At 41.0% G+C, this 14,559-nt stretch overlaps 1 protein-coding gene across 1 annotated transcript in view; it reads left to right on the top strand.

The window, feature by feature from the left end:
• ADCY4 (adenylate cyclase 4) overlaps positions 1–14,559 on the top strand; it is a 138,862-nt gene that overhangs the window by 106,763 nt on the left and 17,540 nt on the right. The window contains exons 13-15 of the mRNA XM_082244054.1: positions 8,668–8,745; positions 8,844–8,913; positions 13,684–13,781. Coding sequence (XP_082100180.1) covers positions 8,668–8,745; positions 8,844–8,913; positions 13,684–13,781 — 246 coding nt within the window. The remainder of the gene's footprint in view (positions 1–8,667; positions 8,746–8,843; positions 8,914–13,683; positions 13,782–14,559) is intronic.

The following is a 14,559-nucleotide window of genomic DNA, read 5'->3' on the forward strand; positions in this document are numbered from 1 at the left end:
TTGGTTTTGTAATACAGTAGTAAATGTTTCTTTTGTGAATTCTTCATTGACACAATTATTCAACCCCTTAAAGACTACCACTCTGAAGAACAGAGGTTCATTGAAGTGTTTTCAGGTATTGAAATCACCTGTGGATGTCAGGGAGCAGCAATAAAGCCTAATAAGCACCAATTAGGCAGCTTTAAAATGACTGTGATACTCAGCTCCTTCTAGACATTTACTGGTGTGGTTACAAACATGGTGAAGTCAAGAGAATGGTCCAGGAAGACAAGAGAAGAGGTGATTACTCTTCACAGGAAGGGCAATGGCTATAAGAAGATTGCAAAGATGTTAAACATACCAAGAGACACCATAGCAAGCATCATTCGCAAATTCAAGGCAAAGGGCACTGTTGAAACGCTACCTGGTCGTGGCAGAAAGAAGATGCTGACTTCGACTGCTGTGTGCTACCTGAAGCGTAGAGTGGAGAAAAGTCCCCGTGTGACTGCTGTGGAACTGAGAAAAGATTTGTCAGATGTGGGTACTGAAGTTTCTGCTCAGACAATACGGCGCACACTGCGTAATGAAGGCCTCCTTGCTGTCTCCAAAGAATAAGAAGAGTCGACTGCAGTATGCCAAAAGTCATGTGGACAAACCACAGAAGTTTTGGGATAGTGTTCTGTGGAATGATGAAACAAAATTAGAACGGTTTGGGCCCATGGATCAACGCTATGTTTGGAGGAGGAAGAACAAGGCCTATGAAGAAAAGAACACCTTGCCTACTGTGAAGCATGGCGGGGGGTCAATCATGCTTTGGGGCTGTTTTGCTTCTGCAGGTACAGGGAAGCTTCAGCGTGTGCAAGGTACCATGAATTCTCTTCAGTACCAGGAGATATTGGATGACAATGTGATGCAGTCCGTCACAAACCTGAGGCTTGGGAGACGTTGGACCTTTCAACAGGACAATGATCCCAAGCATACCTCCAAGTCCACTAGAGCAGTGGTCCTCAACTCCGGTCCTCAGGGCCCACTAACAGGCCAGATTTTAAGTATTACCTTGGGGAGATGCAGACTAGAGTACTGCAATCACTGAGCAGCAAATGATATCACCTGGGATGTATTTCAGTTATCTTGCAAATCTGGCCTGTTAGTGGGCCAGGGTTGAGGACCACTGCACTAGAGCATGGTTGCAAATTAAAGGCTGGAACATTTTGGAGTTGCCATCACAGTCACCAGACTTAAATCCGATTGAGAACCTCTGGTGGGACTTAAAGAAAGCAGTTGCAGTGCACAAGCCTAAGAATGTGACTGAACTGTAGGGTTTTGCCCATGACGAATGGGCGAAGATACCCGTAGATCGCTGCAAGACACTTGTGTCAAGCTATGCTTCACGTTTAAAAGCTGTTATAACTGTAAAAGGATGTTGTACTAAGATTGAATGTCACTTGGGGGTTGAATAAAACTGATAATGATGTGAGCACAGAAAAGACATTTGTGGTTATTTCATTATAAATGTTATGTTATATTTGTCTGACCTACACGTGCCTCTTTGATTTAATTGTAAGCAGGATGACTGAATGATCAAAATCAATGTCAAACTGGCCAAAACAATCAATTTCAGTGAGGGTTGAATAATTTTGAACACAACTGTATGTCAGGTGAAAAAAGCAGTAAAATGAATGCCAGTAGAAGCAAGCAAATAGCTTTTGTATGATGTTCCTGCCTGAAGGAATATAGCACTAAATCAACATTTCTATACATGTACTGTTTTCTTTCTTTGTCATACTGAAGTTTATAGTAAAAGATACTGTGTAGTAGTTTGATGTCGAGCAATACCCAGATATTTTGCATCATTGTGTAGTGTAACAGAAGTGGGGATTCATAGCTGTATCTCTATCCTTCAGATAGCACTGATAACGTTTTATGTGATTGACATGCCTACACATGCAGCCTGGCATACTGATGTGCTTTCTCAGTATATTCAGCGTGCAATGGCTATACAGTCAGGAAAATATTCAGGTAATGAGCTGTTGCAAGCTTGATCCCTCTCTACAGTTTAATTATTGATCCAAGTTAGTGATGGCCATCGAGATTTTACTGTAACATGTTATAGCGCAGAAACAGATGAATGCTTTTGTGATTGAAAAGAGAAAGGATAATTGTCCAATTAAATATTGTCCCCACATGATATTTAATTAAACTGTCAGACCAAAAAACCCTCAGGGTCCAGCATATTGCAATTTACTGCTAACAGAGGGTAGTGGAAGCACTTCGAAAGCCACATGGAATATCTTTGTCATTCATGTTCATGTTTTCTGGTGGTGTTGACCGCTTTCTATGCTTCAATAATTCTGCTGCTCTTTACCAGTTGCTGTACTGGATAAAATTTTCATTCAGAACAGAATTCCATTTTTTTATCTTCCTACTTATAAAGTCATTCATATCTTTACTTAATTTACATCTTCTTTCCATCTGACTCATTACCTGTGCAAACTGCTCTGCTAATGACCTTCAAATATCAGCCTACAGTATAAATAGTTCTAGCCTCATCCTCAGGATTTCTGTGCCGCTCCTGATATTGAATTCAATTCAAACAGCTAATATTTAAAGAAGTCATCTTACCCCTAAAACACATTCATTTTAAAGCAGTCATTTTCAATCAAGGTTCCTTCAGACCTTGCTGGGGATCAGTGTTGCCAACCAACCAGATTGAAATTTACTGGCACAGCCAAGTTTTTACTGGCATTTCCAAAAGTTACAAAATTACAGTTTTTAATTGCAAATGTCAGTGTTTAGGCTACAAACAAGAACGACATGCAATTAGCAATGTGATTTAAGGTAGATTTTTAGGAAAAAAACATCTTTTAGGGTCAGGACTCACACATGAAACGGACTCTCACAGTGACACTGACAGCAGTGTGCAGCAGCACAGATAATGAGGACACCTCACCGACACAACACGTCCTCTCCTGAGTCACAGTGACCGTCTTTCTCCATGCCAGGTGGTCCGTTTAGTCCACTCCAGTCCAAACAGCACTGACTGTCCCGCTCCTGGCTTACTTTGTTCCCATCCTGCAGATGTCTGGTCACTCTGCTTGGCTCCCTTGCACCATGACATCACATGATACGCTCAGGCACCGCCTCAGCCAGCCCACCCTGCCAGCGCCACCTAAACACACTGTAGAAGGCACTCTGATGGTTTCGGCCAGCTCTGGATCAGAACTGCACAGGTGCAGTGCTGAGCCGAGCGTCGCAGCCATATTTTTTACTGGCAACTCTTTTCCTGTCACTGCCATTTACTGGAAGGAGAAAAGTGTCAGTTTTTTACTGACTGCCAGTAAAAATCCTGACAGTTGGCAACACTGACTTACATCCCTAGCTTAACTCCCTTTCTGAAAGGTATAGCAGAGAAGCCTGGATATGGTTGATTTTAAGTCATTATTTTTTTTTTTAATAAAAAATGTTATAGAATTGCACAGTGTCCACAACCCTCCTCTTCTGGGGTACCCTGCTAGCATTCTTGGCTCCTCCTTTTCTCGAGGTGCCACCATAGGAAGCCACTTCTTATGGTGGCATACCTGCGGACTTGATCCCAAGCCACACTGCCTGTGTACATAGACACAGACCGCTCAGCTCGGCCCTGCCCCCCACTCTCTCATCATAGAATTTGACTGACCGCAACTGGAGCAAATGGTTGCAGCTGACTCAGCAAAGCCTGTGAGTCCACACTGGAACATTTTTTACCCTAATGCAGGGAATGCATTAAGGTAAAAAAAAATGTGTAGGCTTTACAAACTACCACTTTAAGTACAGGTGTTTGTGAATTAACAGAAAAATCCAAATAGCATATTTAATGGTCAATTACCTTTTTGACACTGGGCTTGACTATCATAACAGCACAACCAGAAAGTTGTGAGAGTTTTTAATCCCAACACATTTCCACTTGTATCAAATTCACAATAAGAAGGCTGCAGCAAGTCCAAACACTGAAAGACTGTTAAGGGCAAGCTTTATATAACCTTTTTGTCTGTCCCTAGGGGGCTTTATACAACCAGGAAATGCCATTATATATCTGTACATAGCAGATAACACCTACTATCAGAAGGGCTGGAGTCCAGCTTCTCGGTTCCACCCGCTTGGCTCCTGGCGCGGTGTGGCGGGAATGCGCCATGACATCATCACTCCTGATGAGTAAGCGTGCCGCACAGCTTCTGCCAGACCCGCCCCCGGTCTTGGGTCCTGCCACCTGAATGCAGCATCGGATCAGATGATCCGATGCGCATGTGCAGTTCCGAGCTGAACCGTTCACACCCATTTTTACTGGCACTTTTCTCCTGCTATGGGCATTTACGGGCAGGAGAAAAGTGCCCTGTTTTTACGGGCTGCCCATAAAAATACGGGTAATTGTCAACACTGCTGGGGATTCCTTGAGCTGAAGCTGATTAACCTCCAATCTGATGGCGCCTGTAAAGTTTGGGGGCCAGTGCCACTTGCCTCTGCCACCTCTTTAAGGATGGGTATACTTCTTACTAGCCACCAATAGGTTGGTTTTTGCAAGGGTTCCCTGAGACATGAAAACTATTTCAGTGGTTACTCTGGAGTAAAAAGGTTGAGTGCGGCTAATTTAAAGGATAGTAGCATGTTTCTTATAATTAAGCCTTGAAGTGCATATGGGAAATGCAGCCCACCCAAGCTGTATGTCAGTTTTTCCGCCCAAGCGTTGTTGTAATATACCACTTCACTCCCATTTCATTTTGTCAGTAATCTTTTTTGTGATGCAGGCTCTTAACATACACAAAGTTCCTGTAGTAAAAGCTTTGTACCTTGATAATGTGAATAGGATTAGTAATAAATTGAGCAGGAAGAGAAGACGTTACATGGTACATGCTTCAGAAAGTTGCCACCTGCACGTAAAGAGCTTTGTTTTTTGACTGCAGATTATTACAGAAAACTCAGATTGAAAGGAAGATGTCAGTATAGGAATGTTAGGGCGTTTTATTTGTTAACCTGATTTCCAAATTTCAGGACTGGCATACCTTTCTTTAAAGAGGTTGTAAACCCTCTCTTAGAACTTGTACCTATAGGTACTGTAAATATCTCCTAAACTTGCACCGTTTAGGAGATATTTACTTTAATGCAGCCGATGACATCATCGGCGCATGCAATTTAAAGGAACGGCCACCCGTGCCGTTCCTTCAGAACCCTGTGCCGCAAAATGGTGGATCCTGCGTGCATGCGCGGGAGTGATGTATTTGCACCTCCGGGCCAATCAGATGGCCGGAGGACGCGAACCAGGAAGCAGGTTCGAACATGTCGGCCGTCCTGTTGCTGAGTGGGCGGCACTGCGGGGGCTTCATCCTAAGGAAGTATTTCATAATGAGCTAGTGTGTGATGCACATTATGCCTTTGATGTGATGCACATTATAATTGCTCATTATGCCTTTTGTCTTACAGGGTTTTTTTTTTTGGTTTTTTTTTTCATTTTTTGGGGGGGTTTACTTCCTCTTTAACTAGTGTGAAGGACTTGAACTTTGCCAGCTTCCCTTACATTGTTCGAACATGCCACAGGTACTTCACACCAATGTACTTTTTGCATGTCTGGAGCCTGATTTATTATATATTGCTCAAAAAAATTGAAGTAACACTTTTTAACCAGAGTATAGCATCAAGTTAACTCCTGGGATATTGATCTGGTCAGTTAAGTAGCAGAGTGGGTTGGTAATCAGTTTCAGCTGCTTTGGTGTTAATGAAATTAACAACAAGGGCACTAGATGGGCAACAATGAGACGGCCTCCAAAACAGGAATGGTTTTACAGGTGGAGGCCACTTTTTTTTTCCCCCTACTCATCTTTCCTGACTGTTTTTCACTAGTTTTTCATTTGGCTAGGGTCAATGTCACTACTGGTAGCATGAGGACCCTATGGAGGTTGCACTGGCATTCCAAATTCTCCAGGATGGCACATCAATACGTGCCATTACCAGAAGGTTTGCTGTGTCTCCCACCACAGTCTCAAGAGTATGAAGGAGATTCCAGGAAACAGGCAGTTATTCTAGGAGATCTAGACAGGGCCAAAGAGAAGGTCCTTAACCCATCAGTAGGACCCGTATGTGCTCCTTTGTGCAAGGAGAAATGGGATGAGCACTGCCAGAGCCCTACAAAAAGACCTCCAGTAGGCCACTGGTGTGAATGTCTCTGACCAAACAATCAGAAATAGACTTCATGAGGGTGGCCTGAGGGCACCGTGGAGCTTGATTAGCATTTTCCATTGAACACCAGAATTGGCAGGTCCACCACTGGCGCCCTGTGCTTTTTACAGTTGAAAGCAGGTTCACCATGAGCACATGTGACTGACGTGAAAGGGTCTGGAGAAGCCATGGAGAATGTTATGCTGCCTGTAACTTTGTTCAGCATGACCGGTTTGGTGGTGGGTCAGTGATGGTCTGAGGAGGCCTATCCATGGAGGGACGCACAGACCTTTACAGACTAGACCATGGCACCTTGACTGCAATTAGGTATTGGGATGAAATCTTTGGACCCATTGTCAGACCTGGACCTGGGTTCCTCCTGGTGCACTCCAGTTCCTGGAGGATGATGGAATTGATACCATTGAATGCCCCCCATGCTCGCCTGACCTAAATCCAATAGAATATCTCTGGGACATTTATACTTGGGTCCATCTGACGCCACCAGGTTGCACCTCAGTCTGTTTAGGAGCTCAGTGATGCCCTGGTCCAGATCTGGGAGGAAATACCTCAGGACACCATCACAAGGAGCATGCCCTGACATTGCCAGGCATCCCTTTAAGCACAGTGGGGCCATACATACTACTGAGTACCATTTTGAGATGCTGCAATAAAATTTTTGCAAAATGGACTAGCCTACTGCATCTTTTTTTCACTTTGATTTTCAAGGTGTCTTTGAATTCAGCCCCCTGTAGGGTGATAATTTTAATTTCCATTAAACAATGTGGCATCCTTTTGTTCCTAACACCAATACTACCACCACTAATACCAGTCCATATCAGTATAGATATCCAGCATGAGATTTTTTTTTTTTTTCCCCATTGAGATCTCATGTGTTTTCAAAGTGTTTTCTTTAACTTTTTTGAGCAGCGTGTGTACGTGCGTGCGTGTGTGTATGTATGTATGTATATATATATATATATATATATATATATATATATATATATATAATATAATGTATGTATATATATATATATATATATATATATATACACACACACACTTACTGAGGATATTTACCCTAGAAGCATGCAACTTTAAAAACAAGTTGGCAAAGCAGCTTACATATTCCTTCCATAACCCCCAAGGGTTTCATAACGTTGAATGGATCTGCACAGTTGCAGTGTTTCCTGCACAACACTAGCTGCTAAGTTATTCGTTTCACTTGATTCCTAATATTTCCTATTAAGCACCTAACTTTGAAGGCACCTTTCCACCCTCATTTAAGGAATTTTCTTGCCAGGCCAGCAACTGAAATGAATGCAATAGTGGGGCTCAAATAGCAAGCTTAGAAATGAACCCCATTTTAGTTTCCACGTGAACTTAGACTAAGGTTTACGGGAGCCCTGGTGTTTTGCGTCTTTGTTTCATCATGTTTATCCCTGTGTGTATATTATGTGATCTTCCAATATTAAAAATTGCTGCTGACTATGCTTGTGTTTTATAAAGAATAACTGTATGCAAACCAGTCTGGGGGTTAACATAATGAAGTTAATATATCCATGTAATTTTGAAGGTCAATTCAACTCAAAACAAATTTCACTTAATTTATTTGCTGACACATGAGACTATGTTATGACTTGTTACACCACTCTGTGCCTTTGCTAATTTCACAAGAGTTGGTAATAAAGAATAATTAAAAAATTAGGAATACTGCTGCAAAAGAGATGTCTGAGCAGGCATGAACACACCATTTTTGCAGATGGTGCAAATAACACTGAGGGCCAATTTACAGTATATTGGATGCGAGTAAGATAAGTACTGGGACCATCTCCCATTTTATTGTAGGCTTGGACATTTTTTTTCCTATCTAGCTTTTAGTCAAAACACTTAAGCTAGCCATACACTGATCTAAATTCAGCTCGTCCAGCATGGACTGGCCAAATTTCAATCAATCTGTGGATTTCACTGCTCGACCGGATGTCGATTTGTAAATCCGCTTCTATTTAAGGGACACTCTTTCTGCCACTGTCAGAATACAACGTCCCAGTGGCGTGGATAGGGAAATCATTTAATTTTTTTTATTTTCAGCTCAATGGCTTAGAGTTTTTTTTTTCTACTTTTGCAGCCAGATTGCCATGACACCTGCTTCAAATTGAAGTGTTCCCATTAACATGGCATAACTTTAAGGGAAAACAAAAATTGCTGGTTATCTTTTTAGATGCATTATCCTTTAGAAGTTTTTAGACCACTTGTTGAATGGGGGTCCCAGACATTGATCTTTCACAGTAGCCCCTTGGTGACTTTGTCTACCACTAGGTTAATAACAGAAACCTTTATAGGTAAACCTCACCACAGCAGTCTGTGTTTACTATAAAATACCAATGTACTATTTTACTTGTCTGCGCCCTCCCAAAGCTTGTAGAAGTTAGTCTTTGAATTAGATTTTACTCCTGTATTAACATTTACTTTTTTTTTTTACATCAAATTTCCTCCTGTTTCTAGATCTCGTTGTCCAAAGGAGACAAATGAGCCAACCAATGAGAATCTCTTTAATGTTTTGGAGGAGCTGAATTCCTTAAGGTATGAAGTGTTAATACATTTATTACAAACGTTAAAAAGACACATGTATAAGGATATATATAACCGTCGTCTGTAACCTCCTTGTTTCTGCTTCTCAGGCAGTGGAAGAAATCTGATGATTTTAACCGGGTTACCCTCTACTTCAATCAGCCAGCAATAGAGAAAGAGGTAAGGTGTGGTGTGTGTCATTTGCCACATACAGTATGCTTGTTTCAAAATGGTAAGAGATACTAATATAGGAAACCGGAGAGAGAACAAAAGGTGGTGTTTAATGAGTTGCTCAACACCAGTACCATCCTCTATTCAGGAAGCCCTCCCAAAGCTCTAACCTAGTCTTAAAGCGGTTGTAAACCCTAAAAAATAAAACAAAATAAAAAACCTGCAAGACAAAGGCATAATGAGCTAGTATGCATCGCATACTAGCCCATTATGTATAACTTACCTTAGAACGAAGCCCCAACACGGACCCCCAGACATCGCTGCGGGCGCTGCCATGATCCCTCGCGTGTCTTCCGGGTTCGGCGGCTCCAGCGCGGTGATTGGCCGGAAGAGACAGCTCCGGCGCGATGATTGGCCGGAGCCGCGATGACGTCACTCCCGCGCATGCGCGCAGGAGTGATTTTCCGGCAAGCTCCCGGCAAACTAATTGATGGTCCCCCCGGACCTTCAGAGCGTATGCGCCGCTTGCGCGAGCAGCTTCATGCACTGTAAATATCTCCTAAACCATGCCGGTTTAGGAGATATTATTTGTACCTACAGGTAAGCCTTATTATAGGCTTACCTGTAGGTAAAAGTGTCAAAAAGCGGGATACTACCGCTTTAACAGACTACCAACCTAAATAACTTAAAGTGGAACACCACTTAAAAGGCTTTTCTCGTGTGTCGCATGTCCGAGGTGACTGTAGCAGAGCCATTCTGAAGTGCAGCGCGTCTGCAGTGGGGAGTTGGGTGTGAAAACACAGGAAGTAACAGCCGACTTTCCACAATAAAGATGGCGGCACCAGGGATATAAAGACCCTGGGCTAGCAATTGTCTGTTTAGTAAAAGTCAGCGGCTACAGTATTTGTAGCTGCTGACCTTTAATTTGAAAAAGGACTCTTTAAAAATGCATTCTTTAGAATGGCAAATTTCTAATTTAGGTGTAGGTTTTCTCTAGCTGTCAAAATAGGAACAAGAAAATGAAAACCTTTAGGCAATTAAGCTGGTCGTACACAGAGTTAATTTTGCCTGGTTCCTGATGAACTGGAGGAAATTCACTCAGTGAGTGGCTATGTCAGCTGCCTCTCTCTCAACATTCCTTGTTTTACAAAATCAACGGAGCTGGGGAGAAAAGCGTTGACTGAACAATGTCTTCCTCCAGTCATATGCAGGCACTCTTCGAGCATTTTGATTGCTCACAGGGCCAAAATACAGTAGATGTGAGATTTGTCCATCTGCATTGTGGAACGAGGATGGAAGAAGGTGTTAGATGTTAGATAAGTCCTATATGCGTATGACCAGCTTAAGAACACTCAAACCCCCTCAAAATTCGCATAAGGCATCGATCTAAAGATAAACGAGAGCATATAGTTTTGTTGCCCCAAGATTCATCTGTCATTTTTCTAATGAGCAGAAACTGAATTTAAATACCTATGGGCAACACAGATGCTTTTCATTTCCTCCAGTTTACAGACCAATATTTTCCTCTGTATTTGCCAGTGAATGCAGCTGGGCCATCGGGTACGGTACACTAGCTTTCTGGCATCATTACCCACAGCAGTAAATTTCATATTGGGACTTTGGCACCATAAGCAACATATAAATTAAACTGTAACCACTCATACCTCAACCTGTAACCTATTTATAATATTTATCCCCTGCCTCTTGCTTAACCCTATCCCTCCCTGCAATAATAATGTTCAAATTTACACTAACAATACATTACTTAATCTTCCATCTAATGCTCAAAGGTCGCCTTCATCAAAAGCCTAAGTGTGAAAGCTTACTACTACTAAAAAAAAAATATAGCAAACTAATCTCCCAGTTAATGCTTAACCTTACCCCTAACTAACATTAACCTAGCACTTAAAATGAATCCCTAATCCTGGCCATAAATTAATTCTTAACTTCTTCCTAAGGCTAGACTAACTCCTAAATACTTGTACCTCTTTTGTCAGTAAAAGCGATCAGGCTCATACTGCGATTTATCCCTGCTGTAATAAGGATCTATGTGGGGGGGGGGAAAAGGAAATGTATAGTTTTATTTATATTTTCTTTATTATAGTTAGGACAAAAAAATAAAACCAAGTTATCTTTTTTCCTTTTATTTAAATATAAAATGTTGCAAATTCTTATAATATCTAGTTTTCCTGGCCAGCAGGCAGAGCCCACAGCTTTTTTTCCCGATCGCCTGGAAGTCTGTTTACAGAGTTCAGTAGCTCAAGCTGCAGTGTGCAAACCAAACTTATTGCTTCCTGCAAGTTAAGCTACTGCTTTGCTGTATCTTTAGCGATTCCTTAGTGCTCTGGGAATCTTGTGTTATCTTTTAAAAGTTGTCGTTTTTAACAAAGTTTATGTGTATAAGGTGTAAACCTAAGAAAAATCAAATGAACCCCAGAGTTTAACAGTTTCCCCTCTGAAATAGGCATACAAGCCCTAAAGGTACCTTCTGTGCTGAAGGGGACTCCACTTATCCATGTCATTCCCCTGCGTAATCAGGAGGTGTCAGTTTGTCGTGAGATGCAGCTGTATAAAACATGTGAGACTTGTAAAAAATTGAAAACCACTCCATGATGCCCTACTGGTAACGCATGCAGCCAGGAACAGTCCACATTCTTCTCGCAGTTCTTAGCTCGAGACTGAAAGTTATTTAAACTCAAGGACTGGAGAGAGTTGTTCAGCATACTGTGTATAGTAGGAGTGTCTGCAATTTGAGATTCTCTATGGGTTTTGGCACATTTCCAGAAATGTGGAGTTTTTGCTATTCTTTCTTTTAAATATAGAAAAGATATAGTTGCATTTTTAGGACGGGGGCTTTTTTTTCAGCTGGAACTTGGTGGAACTCAGTTCCACCACCTCTGACTCAGGTTCTCTGCTCCCTGCTCAACACTATCACTTGTAAACACAGAAGTCCGGCTTCTGTGTCTACAAATGACAGCTTGTCTCCTGAGCGGCTCCCACTGAGTGCAGAGTTGGGACAAGGCTGATGCAGTGCCGACATCCCCACTGGAAGATCTCCCTGCAAGTGACAGAGGCAGAGCCACCTACAGTGTATGAGAAGGTACTGCAGAATAGGTGTGAAAGTGAGATGTGGATGGGGTATGCAGAGATAAGCAGCTGTAGAAAAAGGCTGATCTCTGCATTCTGTGTTCAGTGCACCCCTGAACTCTGCATGTAGTGTAACTCTGAACTCTGCACTGTGTGACTCCCCCCTAAACTCTGTACTTACTATGTACTGTACTATGCACTCCTGGTATTTAATGCCCCTTTAAGACCCTCCCACTGTTAGTGAAATTTGACCACACCCACTATTTGATGCTGTTTGGAGGGTGTGTGTGTGGGAGGGGGGTTATGGAGGGCTGTGGCTGAGTTCCTGCACCTATTGGATGAGAAAAAAAGCCCTGTTTAGGACCACATTCACACGTGTACACTTTATTGCATGCTTAGTTGCTCTTTAAAGTGTATGTAAAGCTTAAATTTGATCTCACTGGAACAGAAATACAGGTTAAATCTTCCAATCGGGACACTTTTTTTTTCTGGTGACAACTGTTGAGGGGATTTTTCTGGTGACAACTGTCAAGAGGGGGGTTTCTTTTACTTTGGAGAAACTTCCTCTTACCTTGTGAAGTGTCCATGGGTTAGGAAGTGAAGGGAAGTCTGTATCATGTGCAAAGATTAAAAACAAAAATCCCTGAATGAGGTTTTAATTTTTTTGCTACTCCATAAAAAAATGGAAAAAACAAGTTTAGCCTTTAAATATACATTTAAGCTTTACTTGTGTATAGGTAATTCCAGACTTTTTTTTTTTTTTTTTACTAGTATTTATTCTAACCCATGCCTTTTCCTGTGCTGAATTTTCTAAGGAAAGCTGTGCTGAAAAGTATGTAGGCATTTTATTAATAACTATGCCTTGTCTGAATACCCTTCATCTTTACTTTCGTCTCTCCAGAGACCCCAGCTCACAGCTCCTCCACTGCTTCCTTGGTAGCTGCCTGCAGTAATTAGAGTGGGGTGCATACAATATTTTGCCTTTCGGGTATTGCTGTTGGTGATAGAGTAAGCCTAAAGGAAACCTGTACTGAGAGAAAAATGTATATGCCATTGCTGACCTCTTATCTGAAAATGCTACACGCCTGCTGGTAATACTGATCAAGTAGCTTTAATAGTGTGTGATTCAGCGACCTGGTATGCAAATTTAGAATTTCTGACTTCATATGCTACATGATCTTGGTCAGGGAATCTGCATTTAAGTCATAAGTAGACAGGCAGATTGAATGTTCAGAAGGATGTCAGCCTCCCAGATTTTTCTTAGTACAGGTTTCCTTTACAAAATGTCTGCTTGCCTTTTTTAGGTGCAGCTTCCAGCAAGCAGATGCCATACCATTCATCATCCATATAGATAAATGGTATGACATGTTAAATTATACAAATATTGTCGTATGTGTCTTTTAATGCATGAAGTAGTGTTCAGATGCATCAAAAATATACCAGAGCCTTTACAAATGGTACCTGGAAAAAATATCTATTAAAAACCAATGCATTTTTAAATGGAGAAGTGTGAAATAGGCTTTTAGTTGTGAAAAATCAAGGCGCAGTAAATGTTGAGTTGTCCGCTTGCTTAATCATTATAAATCTCTCCCATTTGATAAAACCGTGTCAAAAATGTTTTCTGAACATTGTTGAATTTTTAAAGAAAAACCTATGAACAACTGGTCTCCGATTTGTTATTATTTTACACAGTACCGGCTATCTGACCTACCATCATTCAAATATTACACAGCTTGCTGCTTCTTCATCTTTACCTGCAACTTTACTGTCCAGATGTTGGTGTCTCCCAAGTAAGTGATGGAAATCCAACACATGACCACATATCTCACTTGACAATAGAGTGGCATTTAGGTACGGTAAACTGTTGATAAGGCTACAAACCTTGTCGAGCTGATGGGTTTTATGATCGGATTGGGTATGAATACCAACATGAAAGCATGACTGGCCACTGCCATGTATTACATTATCATAAGTGATATTGATTTGTAGATAAAATGCTGAATGACAATTTAATCTACAGAAGAGTAATTCGCCTCTGTCTCATTGAATAATATGATTTTTTAAAGTTTTAAAGATTTTTTAAAGTTTTATAATATAAGGATTTGTTTAAAGTAGTAGTGAATACTTCAAAAGTGCAGAATTTTTTAGTCTAGTACTTTTTTTTTTTTTTTTAATTCTACAATATGTGCCAAATTCAGAATAATTCATCTTTTTGACCTGGAATGTTGGCCATAATCAGTTGTTTCTGGCTAGCTTGTCTAAGTACAAAGTAACCCATGATAGCCAGTCATAGATTAGCATAAAGTGGGCAACAAAATGTTTTAACAATAAACCTAGTGTAATATACCTTCATCTATATTGATGGTTTAATAAAAAAAAAAAGCTAAAAAAAAAAATCTGAAAGCCCTACAATAGATCCCAACTCTAAATAGTTCTATAACTATAATGGTTCTATTAAAATAGGTATTATGTGTTAAATTGGAGTTCCACCCTATTTTTGAACTTTACACCATCAGTAGCATTAGCACATTATAAAAACGGAAAACAATATGTAAAAACATATAAAAT

Source organism: Pelophylax lessonae, assembly GCF_965119305.1.
Source record: "Pelophylax lessonae genome assembly, chromosome: 1".
In the NCBI taxonomy this organism is placed as follows: domain Eukaryota; kingdom Metazoa; phylum Chordata; class Amphibia; order Anura; family Ranidae; genus Pelophylax; species Pelophylax lessonae.